At 42.1% G+C, this 14,943-nt stretch overlaps 1 protein-coding gene across 2 annotated transcripts in view; it reads right to left on the reverse strand.

Annotated features, from left to right (window-relative positions):
• COL27A1 (collagen type XXVII alpha 1 chain) overlaps positions 1-14,943 on the reverse strand; it is a 241,862-nt gene that overhangs the window by 149,880 nt on the left and 77,039 nt on the right. For both annotated transcript variants that reach the window (XM_031954623.1, XM_023494250.2), the window contains exons 10-12: positions 12,968-13,012; positions 8,689-8,742; positions 8,053-8,097 (exon numbers count right to left, since the gene is read on the reverse strand). In XM_031954623.1, coding sequence (XP_031810483.1) covers positions 8,053-8,097; positions 8,689-8,742; positions 12,968-13,012 — 144 coding nt within the window. The remainder of the gene's footprint in view (positions 1-8,052; positions 8,098-8,688; positions 8,743-12,967; positions 13,013-14,943) is intronic.

Below are 14,943 nucleotides of genomic sequence, written 5' to 3' on the forward strand. Positions count from 1 at the left end.
TCCTTATGACCAGAGAGCACTCTGGGAGATAACCCAGAATCCCTCTCCCTCCAGAAGGTAGAGTTAACCTTTGGGAGATCACATAAATATAGGGAACTTTTGAAGCTTGAAGTTACTTCTTCAGGTGGAACTGACTGGAGGTACAGAGAGATTCATTGCATCTTCCAACTTGGTGCTGGCTGGAGGCTGAAGAAAGCAGAGGCAGAAGCCAAGGACAAAGCTGCAAGATCTCTTGGAGCCAGGCAGAGAGATAGGCCTCAACTAACCGGGCTAATTTGGAAGGAGAAATAAACGTTTGCATTTTTACCAGCTCGCTGCAATTTTGGAGTAATTATTTATTTCAACTGAGACTAAGGCTGCCTTTCCAAGAAAACCATCACATATTTTATATTTTATTTATATACTTATATACATGTCATGTCTTCCTCTGATAGATTGTAATAGAGGACAGAGATTATGTCTTATCTCTGCATTACTTACAATATCTAGTATAGGAATTGTACAGAGTACACAGTACTTAACTGATATTTGTAGGTATCTTATCTTCCCCACTATATTGTAAGCTCCTTGAGGGCTTAATAAGGCACAATCTCTTATTAATCTCTACATCTCCCATGTTACCTAGTACAGGGTCTTGTATAAAATAGGCTATTAATATGTATAAGTATCTTTTTTTCCCCCTCTCTAGACTGTAAGCTCCTTGAGGGCATGGATCATGCCTCATTCATCTCTACATCTTCTATAAAGCTTAGCATAGGACTTGCACATTGTAGGTATTTAACAAATACTTGTTGAATGAAAAAAAAACTGATTTGATCTACAAGCAATAAATATTTTACCATTTGCTGACAGTATGACCAGACTAATTCTCTAGACTGTAAGTTGCAGGCTAGATGACATGAGTCTATCAATCAATTAATCAAATTTAAGTATTTAATAAGCACCGGCCAGATGCTGTGGATACAGAGCCAAAAACAAAACTCTTGTCCTCAAAGGGCTTACTTCTTAGTGAAACCTTCCATGTTTTTACAAGGGAGCAAAAGATTTTCCACAACTCCCACAGCCCCAAAGGGAAAATCTGCTCCAGAACCAGCATTTTCTACTCATTAGGAAAATGTGACTTCAGAAAGACGTCTCATTTCTAGAATTAGAGAATGTCAGAGTTGGAATATAAGAACATAGACTTTCAGATCACAGAACATGAGAACACGAACACACGAAAGCTAATATAGTAACATTTTACAAATGAGGAAAAGGACACACAGAGAAATGAAAGATGACTCAAAGTCTAGATAGTAGACGAGCCAAGATGAAAATCCAGATTTCCTGACTTCACACTATAAATAACTAGATAAGTTCAGTTCTTGCTTAGCCTGTACAAGCTGAACATGTGAGTTCTTAAGAGCACACTCCCAGTTACATGTCCACCCGGCTTCATGGTAAACTCCTCTCAGAAATCGCATTTTACATGGCCTGAGATAATTTTACTACCAAAAACCAGAGCTAGCAAACAAGATCTAAACAAGTGGACATTTGCTTGCTCAGTAGGATAAAGGAAAAGGAACATTAGGCCTCACAAAGTCCCCTGCTTCTTCCCATCTGCAAAGCTACAAAGAAAGAGAAGCCTTTTTGGAATCTTGCCAGACCCTCAAGCCAAGATTCTCAAAAACCACAAACCTGGATTCCTCATTAAAAAACCATAACATATTTCTTTTTTTTTTTTTCTACAGAAGATACAATCATGGGTAGACCCGCTCTTCCCTTGGGCGCCCGTGGTCTGGGGGAACAAAAATTCAAATTTTCCCTTAGTTTTTGAAGAGGTTAGAGTGACAAGCCTTTTTAATTGGGGGACAGAGAGAAAACTTTTTAGCTCTTAGGCTAGAGTCATATTGCTTCTAGATGGTCACTTAGCCCCTCTCCCCAGATGTCTGAGAAGCAAACCTACTATATATGAGGGAGTGTGATTTCAGAATACCTATCTGCCCTCAGATATCTCTTCAACTGGTCTTAATTCCCTGCCAAAGTTGCTCCTTTGGGTTAGATACTGGCTTCTAAAGGCCCTGTTAAAATGCAGTTATAGTGCCCTGATTGAGTGGGACAGTAATGCATTACTCCCCATTGCCACTTTAATGCTGATTGATACTGTGGAAAGAGCAATGGCCTAGTATGCAGAAAATCCAGATCCTGTCTCCAGCCCTATGACTTAGTAGCTGTGTGACCCTGAAAAAGTCTCAACCTTATAAGGCTACAGACATCTCATCTATTCTAATTCCTGCCACTAACCACTGGATGACCTTGCAGGCATGTCAATTAATTGCTTTAGACTTCATATGAGGAAAATATGTAAAATGAAGTGGTTAGAAGAGATGATCTTTGGAAGTCCCTTGTAGTTGTAATGTTCTATGATCCATGCTTTCCTTTTAGTTTTAATATCCTGAATTCTAAGGTCCTTTCCAGCTCTGACATTCTTTGTTCTAAGGCCCTTTCCAATTCTAACACTGTGTTCTAAGGGTCCAGCAAGTTCTGACATTCTGGACTCTCTGTTCTAAGTTTCTATTAGGAATTGACATTCTATGAGTCTGTGGTTCAAATCCTGGAACTGTTCTATAGAAGGAAAAGTCGCAAGTTATTGTTCCCTTATATTATAATCTGGGGTATCCTAACTCCTTATAGGTTCTCTGGCTCCCAGGAAATTATGACTTAACTCTAGTGGGAAGGATGACAAATCATGCTCATGCTAAACCAAACTGTTTGATGTCCATGCCTTCTAAATGAAACAAACATCCCAAACCTAGAAAAGACTGATTAGTACAAGTATGCAGAGGGTGGAGGTGGGAGGTTATTAATCAATAGGAATGTTCCTAGGGAAAAGATTAATTGCCAACTTTGTCAGAAGGGAACTCAATTAATCCCTAACCCCCAAGCTATTCTACTCACTAACAATTAATGAAAAATTCCAAAACTCACACTGTAAGAAGAAAAACAAATTTCTCTTAAATGACACCCTTTCTCCTCTAACTGCCTTCATATTTTACCACAAAGTTGGGGGTTTTGACCCTCATGACTGGCTTACTATAGGGGAATGAATTTAACTTTGCAAGACTCTTTTTGGTCTTCAGATACTATGAAGAACGTAAATTTCACAGAGCCTAGCAAAGTTACACCAGGGCTATTCTGATCACCTCATTTTGGAATCTACAGATATGAAATGATGTAAAAACATTAAATCATGTTAGAGACAAATAAAATAGATTTGCTAGTTATTAAAGCTGATTTTCTGGGGAAAAATAAATCTTATTTTCATAGTCCTCAATGGTGATTCATGGCCCTAGGCACTTCAGATAAGGGAGAATCCTATACAAGAAATATCATGGATCTTGATAGTGGGGTGGGTACATGGCTAATCTTTCTGCAGCAAGGTTGAACACCCTTCCCTTCCCCCACACACACACAATTGCTGGACCCTGTATACTTGATAGCCATCCAATTGCTTTGAAGACAAGAGCAGGGCTGGACTTGCCCTGACTTTCTGGTGAGTTCTATGCCAACGACCCAGATGGATTGTTTCAGTCCCCAAACTGTCTTACTCATTCACAAAATCTTATCAGACAGAATTATGTGGTCAGTTATAAAAATATATTTTCCATGGTCTGGAATGGCTCTGGATGAATGAAAAAGGAGACCTTGAGCCCAGAGACAGGAAGGGAGAAAGCAACAATTGTAAAAGGCAACTCATCTGTCCAGGTACTCCAGTCCAAAATCCTCCAAGTTTAGTCCCATCCCATTCCCTCCACGCCACCAAAAGAACTTTGTTTCATCTCCTTTGATTCTTACTGCAGACAAATCATCATAGCAGGATTATAGGATTATAGCTTTAGAGAGAGAAGAGATCTTAGAGGTCATTGAGTCCAACCCTTCATTTTATAGATGAGGAACTTAAAGCACAGAAAGGTGACTTCCAAGGTCACACCATGTCTGTGGTGGGATGTAAACATAGGCCCTCTGATTCCAAGTATAATCCTCTCTCCATCACTCCCACCTTTCCCAGAATCTCAGAGCTAGAATTGGGACATAGGATATCAGAGCTAATAAACTAATCCCATGAATAAGACAACCACAACCCAGATAAAGAAAATGATTCCTACAAACATTTTGCCCAAGGGTAGAGGGCTGAAAGTCTGAAAAGGTGTACTTGAATCTGAGACATCAGAGCACTTAAGGCTAATTATCTATTCGATATGAGACAATGGCTCTATTAGCTTATGTTTGGATAAATGGCTCTTCTCACAGTTGATGCTGGCTGAATGTTTGGTGTTAAGATAATTGTAGGCAAGGATTAGAGAGTGGGGTGAGAAAGGCCAGAGTCACTTTGGGGCAGAGAAGTTGGTGACTTTGGACTGGAGAATTCAGGATACATCTTTGGCGAGTCTCATGGCAGTCTGTCTCCTTCATTTCTCCCCCTAAAGACCAAGAACTTTAATTTATCCTGACTATGGCTGACTCCGAGGCCCTTCAAGGAACTAGCCCATACTCCACACCCAAGATTCCAAAGCAGGTTAAAGGGCTAATCCTATATGCTTGTCTGGCCTCACAATCACATTTTTCCCACTACTCCCAGCAGCCACTCACAACAATAAAAATCTCCCTAATGCATACTCTATTTAAGGTACTATGACAATTATGATTAATAGCACAGCTTCCTTCAGTCTCATATTCAACTTGGTGATTTCCCATTTTGAAGAGAAAACTTAGTTTGGTTCTGAGGGGAGAATGGAGGATGGAGGAGTGACGACTTAGATGAACCAAGGAATGGAGAGGGAAAAAGCAACAGTATTGATCATCCCTGGAGAAAGGAAACTACTTCCTCTCATCCAAATAGAGGAACTTCTCCTCCCTGTGTCCTTAGAATTGAAACACACAATATCATCTGTGAAAAATCCTCCCTTCTCCCCTCCCTTCTTCCCAATTCCCCGGAATCCCAATGTCAGCGCTTCCATGGGAGTCAGGCAGGGATAACTGTGGTCAAATGTGGAAAATGCAGGTCCATTCCAGTATCTGCTCTGGGCTCGTTCTCGCCTAAAGCAGAACTGTGGTCAGTGCTGGGGAAGAGGGAGAACACCAGAGCCCTGCCAGTAGCGATCATTCTCTCTCAGAGTAGACTCAGAGAATCTCAGAACTGAGAGGAACCTTGGGGATCAGCTGAATAACTTCTCTGATTTTATAGATGAAGAAACTGACATCTGGATCAATCAATCAAATCAAAAAAATCAGATTTGTTTGATGTCACATGATGAGATAGATAGCTGCACAGATGGCTACTGCTCCTATCTCTTGCTTCTCAGTTCCAGGCTCTCTCTAATGTCTCTCTTTGCATCTCCCCTACCAGTGGACCCATGTCTTTCTCAAGAGCCCTTCATTTACTCAAACAGAAGCCAAATCCAGTTGTTAGCATAGAATAAAACATTGAGTAGACACCTTTTAAGTGTTTGTCAAATGCAAATTTGTGGAATGAGATGGAGTTGGGGAAACCAATCAGGAAAGTCATAAATCCTATAGATATGAAAAGATCTGTAGATCTATCTATTTTTAAAATAAAAGTTTACTGATTAATTGATTGCTTTCCCTTTTTTGATTATTTCCAGTTTTTTCTGTAAATAGCTTGTTCATGGTTGGTTTTTGCATATTGTCTCTCCCATTAGACTGTGAAGTCTTTGAGAGCAGGGATAGTTTTTTGGGTTTTTTTTTTTTTTTCGGCTTTTTTTCTATCTCCAAATACATAACAGAGATTTGATCAATATTTATTGGCTGACTGGCCAAAAATAGCCATCTAGCTTAGTGATTTTCAAAATGGGGTAAACATCTCCCAAAGGGTATGCAAGAGGAAATGGACAAAATCTATTCTTTTCTTCTCCCTCTCTTCCAACATTTTAAAATCAGATTCCTGTATGTTGGAATCTATAATAATGGGAGAGCCAGGGTTTTTTATGTGGAATGGGGACTAGACAGAATAGCTAGCCATCTAATCCCAAAGGATCACCAGTGTAGAAAGTTCCTGCTTTGGGGGTGGGGATGGGGGTGTTGAAGGAAGGGGAAAGGAAGGATGGATGAGGCTCTGTTTTCACATTCCAGGGAGAGATCCTAGCAGCAAATGTAAATCATGGCTGGGAAAAATATCCCAGACAATGATAGGAAAAGAGAGGAACAGCTGGAATGTACTGAGAAGACCATACTCCGAGTATGAGAATATACCTCTCTAAACTAGCTAATTCCAAGCAGAAAAAACATATCTAGCTGAAGCTTCCTAATTTATTGGAATCTGGTTGGTGAGTCAGAGTGTCAGAGCTGATAAAGACCTCGAAGAGCATCTAGTCCATTTCACTGAGGGGGGACGACACTGGCCCAAGGCCATACAAGCAAAAGACAAAAAAAAGAGGTTCTCCAGTTACCCAATGATGTAGGAGATAAGGAGCTTCGATAAGTACTAATTTTCTCTCCCAATCACTGCAAAGAAAAGAGTTCACAGGGTTGCCAAGTTCCTAGATTTTAAGTAAATTCTTTGAAGGCAAGAACCACACCCCAAACTTCTTGGTACTTGAAGATCAGGAGATCTGAGTTCTGACCCCAGCTTTTAAATACTTATGTGATTTTGAGCAAATCAATTCCTTTCTCTGGATCTCAGTTTCCCCATCTGGAAAAGGAGGAGATTGGGCAAGATAATCTCTTAAATTTCTTCCTGCTTAATTATATTAATTAATCATAGTCTATAATTTTAAGAAGCACTTATTTCTGTTATCACCACCAAAAGGAAATGTAAGAATACCCAGTCCCTTCTCTATTTCCCATAGCAGGAAAAAAAACCCTAGCTTTCTCATTCTATGCAGCTGCCCAAGTTTACAGAACCAAATTAAGAAGAAATGACTAAGCTTCTTTCTAGCAGTCTATGGCAGAAGCTTTGGTGGTTCCCTAATACATCTAAGATAAAATATAGACTCTTTAATTTGACAAAGCCCTTCATATCTGGCTTCAGTCAAACTTACCAGACATTTCATTTTATTTCCCTTCCTATGTTCCAATCAAATTGTTCTATTTGCTGTGCCCTGAATTCCACATTCCATTCCCCATCTATAAGTCTTTTCACAGACCATCCTTCATGTCTGGAATGACTTCTCCTCTCCCCTTCTCCTCTTCTAAGTGGCTCACTATTGCCTCCAGGAGTAAATACAAAATGCTCTGCTTGGCATTCAAAGCCCTTCCTAATCCAGTCCCCTCCTTTCTAGTCTTCTTATACCTTATTCCCCAATACATACAGTGACTCCTGGCACATGCAAACACACACACACACACACACACACACACACACACACACACACACACACACCTTTTTAAAGGAAGCCTTCCTCATTCTCTTTTAATTCCAGTGCTTTCCCTCTTTTATTTTCTACTTATCCTATATCTAGCTTATTTTGTATATATTTGTTTGCATGTTGTCTCTCCCCCCTTAGATTACAATATTCTTGAGGGCTGGGACTGTCTGTTGCTTTTATTTGGATCCCCCAGCACTTGACACAGTATTTGGCACACAGTAGGCACTTAATAAGTGTTGATTGATGATTGATTAGCTCCTTTCAAGCTTCAGTTCAGACACTATACTACATGAAAACCCCCCTCCTGATTTCCCTTGTCTTTATCCTTCATCTTGGAGTTACCTTACGCTTGCATATTAGTCAGCATGGTCTATTAGGAAAAGCAGATATAGGCAGACAGGGAGGAAAAACACAGACTTGGGAAAAGAGAAACATTTATGAATACACCTACACAGAGAAAGCATTCCTTCCCCCACCTCCCAACACACACACACACACACACACACACACACACACACACACAAAGCTGAGAGATAGCCCAGAATAGACCAGAAATCAAAACTCTCCAGAGGGAATCATGGGAAATTCCCACAAATCCTACTTTGCCAATTCAGCAAAAACAACTAAATTGTGGTATGGTTTGGTTTCATTCAACAAAATCTGCATAATAGACAAGGAAAAACTTTACCGGCCTACCCATCTTGCCCCTCTTGCCATGAGCTCCAGGAGGCCCCTGATGAGCAGAAAAAAAAGAAAATTAATGTCAGGGTAGAAATCACTAAAAAGAAACAAGAGGTAGTTGAAGTGCAAAGAGTCTTGTCAAGAGCCTCTGACTTTCCCTTTGGGCTCAAGTTTCTGTAGGACTAGCTGTATGAACCTGGGCAAGACACTTTATCTCTGCCTCAGTTGCCTCAATTGCAAAATGAGGATAATAATACCACTTACCTCCCAGGATTGTTTGAGCACTTAGCACAATGCCTGGTAAGTAGCAGGCACTGTATGCTAGCTATTATTATTATTGTTAATAGCCAATGTCCTAAAGTGACTTCCAGTTCTAATATTCCTGGATTCTACTATTCTAGTTCACTTCCATGACTGTGACAGTTTCCCCAGATCTTAGTCCTAGGAGCCAGTCCAAGAGGGCCCACTCTTCATTAAGAACAAATTGTAGAGCTCAAGTCCCATCTCTCATTCTTTCCCTCTTTATTCTCAACTCTATTGTAAGTTGTTTTGCTTATTCCCTAGAGTTATCTATGCCCTGGGCATTTAGGCTAAAGAGAAGGGTCTTAGGATGGGACACTGGGATTTCCAGAAGGATACTCACCCTTTCTCCATCAAGTCCTGGCAGGCCAAAGAGCCCGGGGAGACCAATATACCCCTATGGACAGAGCAAACAAAGAATCAAATAGGTTGTTCCTAGGAGGCTGACCTGCACCCGTCCCATCTTGGCTGCCTTCCTCCTCCTCCTCCAGCGTTGGTCCTGGGTGCTCCACGTTGACATAAACCTTGAGGCAAGTGTATATGCCCATGGACTGCATGGTGCTGGCTTCCACGATGTAGTCCAAGGGCACATACCCTCACACCAGGGATTGGGGGCAGGCTGGGAAGAGGCAGGAGGCTGTTGTGCCCTTGCTGGCTGCTCCTGGGACCTAAAGGAAAGGAAGCCTGCTTCGGGGTTAGATGAGAGGGCATGTGCCGGCGGTCCCACTGCCTCTCCTTCTCCTTGACCTGTCTCCTCCTAAGAACTTCCACTGTGATACACTTTTGACCTTCTCTTTCCAACTTGCTAAGTTTTTTCTTCATCTCCTTTCCTCCAATGCCCACCCCACTCCCCAAACCACAACCAGTTTCTCCAAGCCCAATTAACTCAAGATTTTTTTGAGTTTCTCCAGTTACCCTCCCAAATGGATCAGAGTATCTCCAAAAACATCCCTCCTGTGCTGCCAGCCTAGAATACCCTCCCACTTCCTCCTGTCCTATCTGGTACTTTCTCATCTTCCATAACCCACCTTAAGTCCCAGTTCTTCTATAAAGCCCCCTTATCTATTTCAATCCACTCCAATCCCTGCAGATTCACAGCCATTGTCTGTATCACTCATTGGGCATTTAACCCCACTGTGCCTGGTGACATCCCTTGACTTGTGTTAAATTATTCATAGTCATGGAAGTATTACTGTGTGGCACAGTGGAAAGAACACTGGAGTAGGAATCGGAAGGCGTGGGTTGAAAATCCCACCATGTAATTTTTAATGGACCTCAATTTTATAATATATAGAATGAATGAGCTAGACTAAATGGCCTTCCAACCCTAAGTCTGTTTAAACCTCAAGACTCCAAGTAAACTGGAAGCCTCTGAAGGACCACCTTTAATACCTCTCTCTCTACCCCCCATAAAGAATAGCCCATAGTTCTGCACATAGCAGGAACTTAGTACAGGCTATTTTTAAAGTGAAGTTGCTCCCACTCAAGCCATCTTCCCCTGACCCCTATTTGTTCATAGTCTTGAGACACTCCCACATGATTCTTTGCTGCACTGACAGGCCTTCTTCACCCCCTCCTCAGGTACTCCTGCTTCCAGGTACCCCCGACTTTCCTTTTCTGGAGACACAGAAACTACATTCTCCTCCCTCTGATACCTCCCCCCATACACACACAATGAGGATCCAGGCTCTTCTTCCACCCAGGTTGCCCTACTCTGAGCTGCTTTGGTAGTAATATGTATATGTTCAACTGCTTTTGAAATTAGTCAATCAGTAAGCACTTCTAAGTGACTACTTGAGCCATGCTAAGCTCTAGAGGATGGGGACTGAAGGCAGCTGCATCAAGACCCCAATGCTGAAAGAGGTTCCTTCCTCCAAGAAACAAGAATGGACTTGAGGACCATCTTTCACTTAGAGTCAACTGGGAGATGTCCTATCTCATAGGGATTAGGCAAGGGGAAATCAGAACTGTCCCCTTCTCTGTTGGGCAAGGCTCTACACTAAAGTCTAGCTCCAACATCAGGATTCAACTTGTCCTCAGACAGATCATACTTTCTCCATGCCCTAGTTCACCCTGCTCATCTACCTTGTCACAAAAGGAGCAATTCTCTAATTAATTGGCAAATTCCCTTGGCACTCCATGTCCAGACTACATACCCCACTGGCTCTGGAGTGAGTCATGTAACTTAGACCCAGGCCCCCTTTCTGATCAGCCCAGCAGGGATCCCAAGGGCAAGACCAAGGTGAATGCATGCTGAGCATTATGAGGAAACAGGACCTAGTGAATCTTGTTCCTGGGCCACAGAAGGGAAGGAGTGGGGAGAGCAGGTTTGTTTTTAATGACTGGTGGCTACAATCAGCAATGTATCACAGAGTCATTCCCTGGGCTTCAAGCCACTTCTGGAAGGAGCCCAGAGCTCCACCATGAGAACCCTCTCAGCAAAGTTCGGAGAAGCGAGCAGAGGTTCAGCTTCCAATGTGCATGTGGCATCAAGATGTTGTCCACACGGAGAGCATAAATCTATTCCAAATTTCCCTGGCTTATCATCCCTCTCAGCCCCATCCCAAGAGCATGTCTTCCTAGGGTTTGGACAGAAAAGAATCTTGTGGGACTGGAGAGCCCCAGCAGGATCAATGCCTCAGGAAGGAAAGGTCTGCTTTGGAGTCTCCTAAGTTCTTCTGGTAAGTGAGAAGCTGTCCTCAAGTGCATCCATAAACATCCTGGTAAAACATCCCAACAGCTGATATCCATTCAATAACTGCAAATAAATACCCTATATGCACTAAGGCCGGTCCAGAGGACCCAATCTGGAGCTGTTCCCAGCTTCTCCTCCTCGGGGGTACATGAAAGCTATTTTGTAGGGTTAATGGTGCAGCTTCAAAGCCCAGCTCTGGGGGAAGGGCTCATCAGGAACCAGCTGACTTTGCTCTTTAGGGGCACGGGATGACTAAGTGCCCAATGCTACTGGGCATATTCCCACCCTCATGTGGTGGGCAAGAGCAGCCAGGGTGACCATATGGAAAATGTTTAAGAGTTTACTCACAAGGCCTAGCCCAGACAAGGATTCAGTGGCCATTGACAGAGTCAATGAGGCAGAAACAGGTTGTCTCCAGCCTCTCCTGGAGGTCCCACAAGACCTTCCAACTTGGCTCTAGAATCCCTAGAAATCGGTCTCACCTCTTCCCTCTTCTTAAGAATATCAATTCCTAATGATAACATCACTCTTTGCATTAGCATAGCCCTATTCAGTCTAGGGCAATGGTTCTCAAACTTTTGTCCTCAGTATTTTTATATTTTTAAAAAATATTGAGGTCTGTCCAAAGCCTTTTTGTTTATGTTGATTATATTTGCATATATTTACCACATTAGAAATTAAAAACTAAATTTGATTTTGCAGGTCCCATGAAAGGGTTTCAGAAATCCCCCAGGATGCTCTGGACCACACTTTGAGAACCATTGGTCTATCGTGTGATTTTGCATCTAATATCTCATGATATTGTAGAAACAACCCTGGGAGATAATCAGGGTAAACTAAAAATCCCATTTTACAGATGACTAAAGAAATATAGAGGTTTGCTCAGGATCGTGTCAATGGTAAGTCAGTAACAAAGGCAACATCAGAATCTGGATCTGGTGCTACACAGGATTATATATGAAGGATCCAGTTTGGTTGAGAATAGTCTGCAGAAAGAGATAGCAGGGCCCTGAGAGCCAAGGAGAAGAAGCGTAATGATGAGCAGCACATGTGGTTCTAGAAGCAAGGCAGGGAGAGAGTATGGCTCTCACGATGTTCACTCCTATTGCTTCATTCTTTCACGCACTTGGTGCTTTGTTCTGCAGGGATTGCTATGGTTTCTCACAGGCCGACACTAAAATGGTAGTAGCTTACAAAGGGATTCCTTAAAGAAAAGAAGAAAATGGATGGGCTTTTGGCTTCCATGCTTGGCTTCTAGCCACTATTTGACAATATACCTTGTAGGCAACTCTCAGTATCCCAAATATTTCGGCTGTGGACATTCACCAGGAGCTAGGGGGATGCTGTAGCCACCAATTACAGGCAATTAGAACTTCCACAACACCCTGTTCACATGAGTCATCTTGGCTGCTTCATTTGATTACCCCAGCAGGGGAGAGAATGAGGGGAGAGGGGTTGGAGAGAGGGGTGGAGGGAAGACCACAGGGCGGTAAGATCACTTGCAACTGGCTCCAGCTCCCTGGCCTCAGCTGGATTCTCTCTGTGCCACAGATGGGGCCATTAGGAGTAGTCCTAGATCTTCCTGGCTCACTGTGCTTGGCTTAAGTGAGAGGCTTTCTGGAAAGCCACAACTCAATCCATGCCCTGCCCTTCTTCCCAACCCTCTAGAATCTCATAGCCCTGAGACTCTCAGAGGAAGAGGAGGAGCAGCAGCTCATGGCCAAGTGGGAGACATAAATAAGAGCTGAAGGTGCTTGAGGATCTCTGAAACTGGAGTCAAAGGGGCATTCTTGGTGCTGTGCTGAGTGGAAGGGATAAGAGCCACATCCATTTGTAGATCCTGCTCTGAGTCCTAAGTAGCAAGCACACACTACTGCCATTTGATCATCAGAGTATCTATCACAGGATGCTGCCAAGATGCACTTACCCGACTGCCTTTGGGTCCAGGTTCTCCTATTGGCCCAGGTAATCCCTGAAACATAAGAACCAAAGAAGAAAGGCAAGTGTAAAAAAACCTCAAATAGCCCCAAATAGATGTTGTCAGATTTATATTCTGTGCATGGATCAAGAGTGAAAAGAGGTCCTGGAATCAGGAAATATAGGTTTGAGTCTTGACTCAGACCAATAATAGATGAGGGAGTATTTCATTCTTTATCTTGATACTCCTAGTACCTAGTCCGGTGCTTAGCACATAGTAGGTAGTTCAGAGAATATTTATTGGTTGATTACTACCTGTGTTGAATCAGAGAAAGTCACCTAACTTCCTGGAGCAGCAGATGTAGACTGACAATGGTATTCATGAAGGAAGGAGCTTTATGAAATCTTGAGGGCTGTCTAAAAGTGATTTATTGTGATTATCTCTGATCATGGTCACTCTAAGGCCAGAGAGCCAACCTGGACCAAAAAGAGACATGAAGTACCCAGAGGTAGAGGAATAATAATTGTCTGTCAGAGCTGAGCCACGGAAATCAACACCACAAACATGCCCACACTCACAATTAACTGGACCCATGACTAACCAAAGTCATCAGAGGGAGAAGAGGGAAGCTCTAGCTGAGAAACCTTCTTCATTGAGCCTTGAATATCAGTGGCTTGACCTTAGGAAACAGGCCTTTCCTACTCAAGATAGACAGCATTGTGTCATGGAGAGAGAATTCAAAGAGAAGTAAGAGGATGTAGTAGTTAGAAAACTGGAGGTGGGAGGAACTGTGTTAAAATCCTACCTCAGACACTAGTTGTATGACCTTGAAAAATTCACTTAACCTCTGTCTGCCTCAGTTTCCTCATCTGTAAAATGAGAACGTTTTACTCAGTAGCCTCTAAGAGCCATTTCAAATCTAAATTTATAATCCTATGAAGACCTGAGTTTGAATCCTAGCATTGACTCTCACTAAGTGAAATGATGGTTAAGTCTTAGTATCCACACCAATAAAAGTTGTACTATATAAATCTAAGAGTTCTTTAATTCAGATGGTAAGAGCCCAAACAAACAAATGCTGAATGTTGTGCAAGTATAATCACCAAACTTGTTCCCAAAGAAGAGATGAAAAAATACAGCTCTTCCCTTTAGAACAGAAGTAGGGGACCCTAAGTTTGGAAGGAACTTTGCCTATACTGTACAACTGAGCTAGTTTTTAGCGTAATTTCACTGAATTGTTTTCTTTCTTTCCTTTTTTTCTTCTTCATTACAAGGGATGATCCTTAAAGTAAAGCTAAGAGAGATATTCAGACATGAGGAGGATATAAAAACAACAGATATGAATTTTTTTCTAAAGAAGCATTAGCTGTTATCGATACTATACCTGATTCTTGGCAAAGTTACCAAAGTCATTATATTGATCCAAATATGGGGAAGATGAAAAGGAAAGGGTGAGGAATGTAAGATGAGAGATATAATGTGAGAAATTAAAAGGTCTCCTTTCCCACTTAGATCATGTCCTATCTTAGGTTGTAGGGTCATGCTCCCAAGCTAAGAGAAATCCCAGAGCCATTTAGTCCAACCCTTCCCCCCTTTTTTTTATTAGATAAGGAAACTGAGGGAGACTAAGTAACTTGACCAACTCACATGTCAGAGGTCCACTTTGAATTTAGGTCTTCTGTCCCCAAAGTTACTGTACTATGTAAGTAGATAAATAATTTTTCCTCTTTGGGCCTCACTTTTCCCATCTGTAAAATTAGGGGAATGCACGGTGCTCCCTATGACATTTCCCATCTTCACAGACGCTTGACTATTATGCTGACCAAAGATATCCTGAATGTACTGCACTAGAAATACAGATGAGAAGGGATAGAAATAAAAGAAAGATGAGACAGGGCTAGAAGAAGGGAAGGGTAAACTGGAGGCACGTTTTTGGATGATTTCAACTCTTCAAAAATGTGGGAGGAGCAGAATAACCAGGAGAA

The sequence above is a fragment of the Sarcophilus harrisii genome, chromosome 2 (assembly GCF_902635505.1).
Source record: "Sarcophilus harrisii chromosome 2, mSarHar1.11, whole genome shotgun sequence".
In the NCBI taxonomy this organism is placed as follows: Eukaryota; Metazoa; Chordata; class Mammalia; order Dasyuromorphia; family Dasyuridae; genus Sarcophilus; species Sarcophilus harrisii.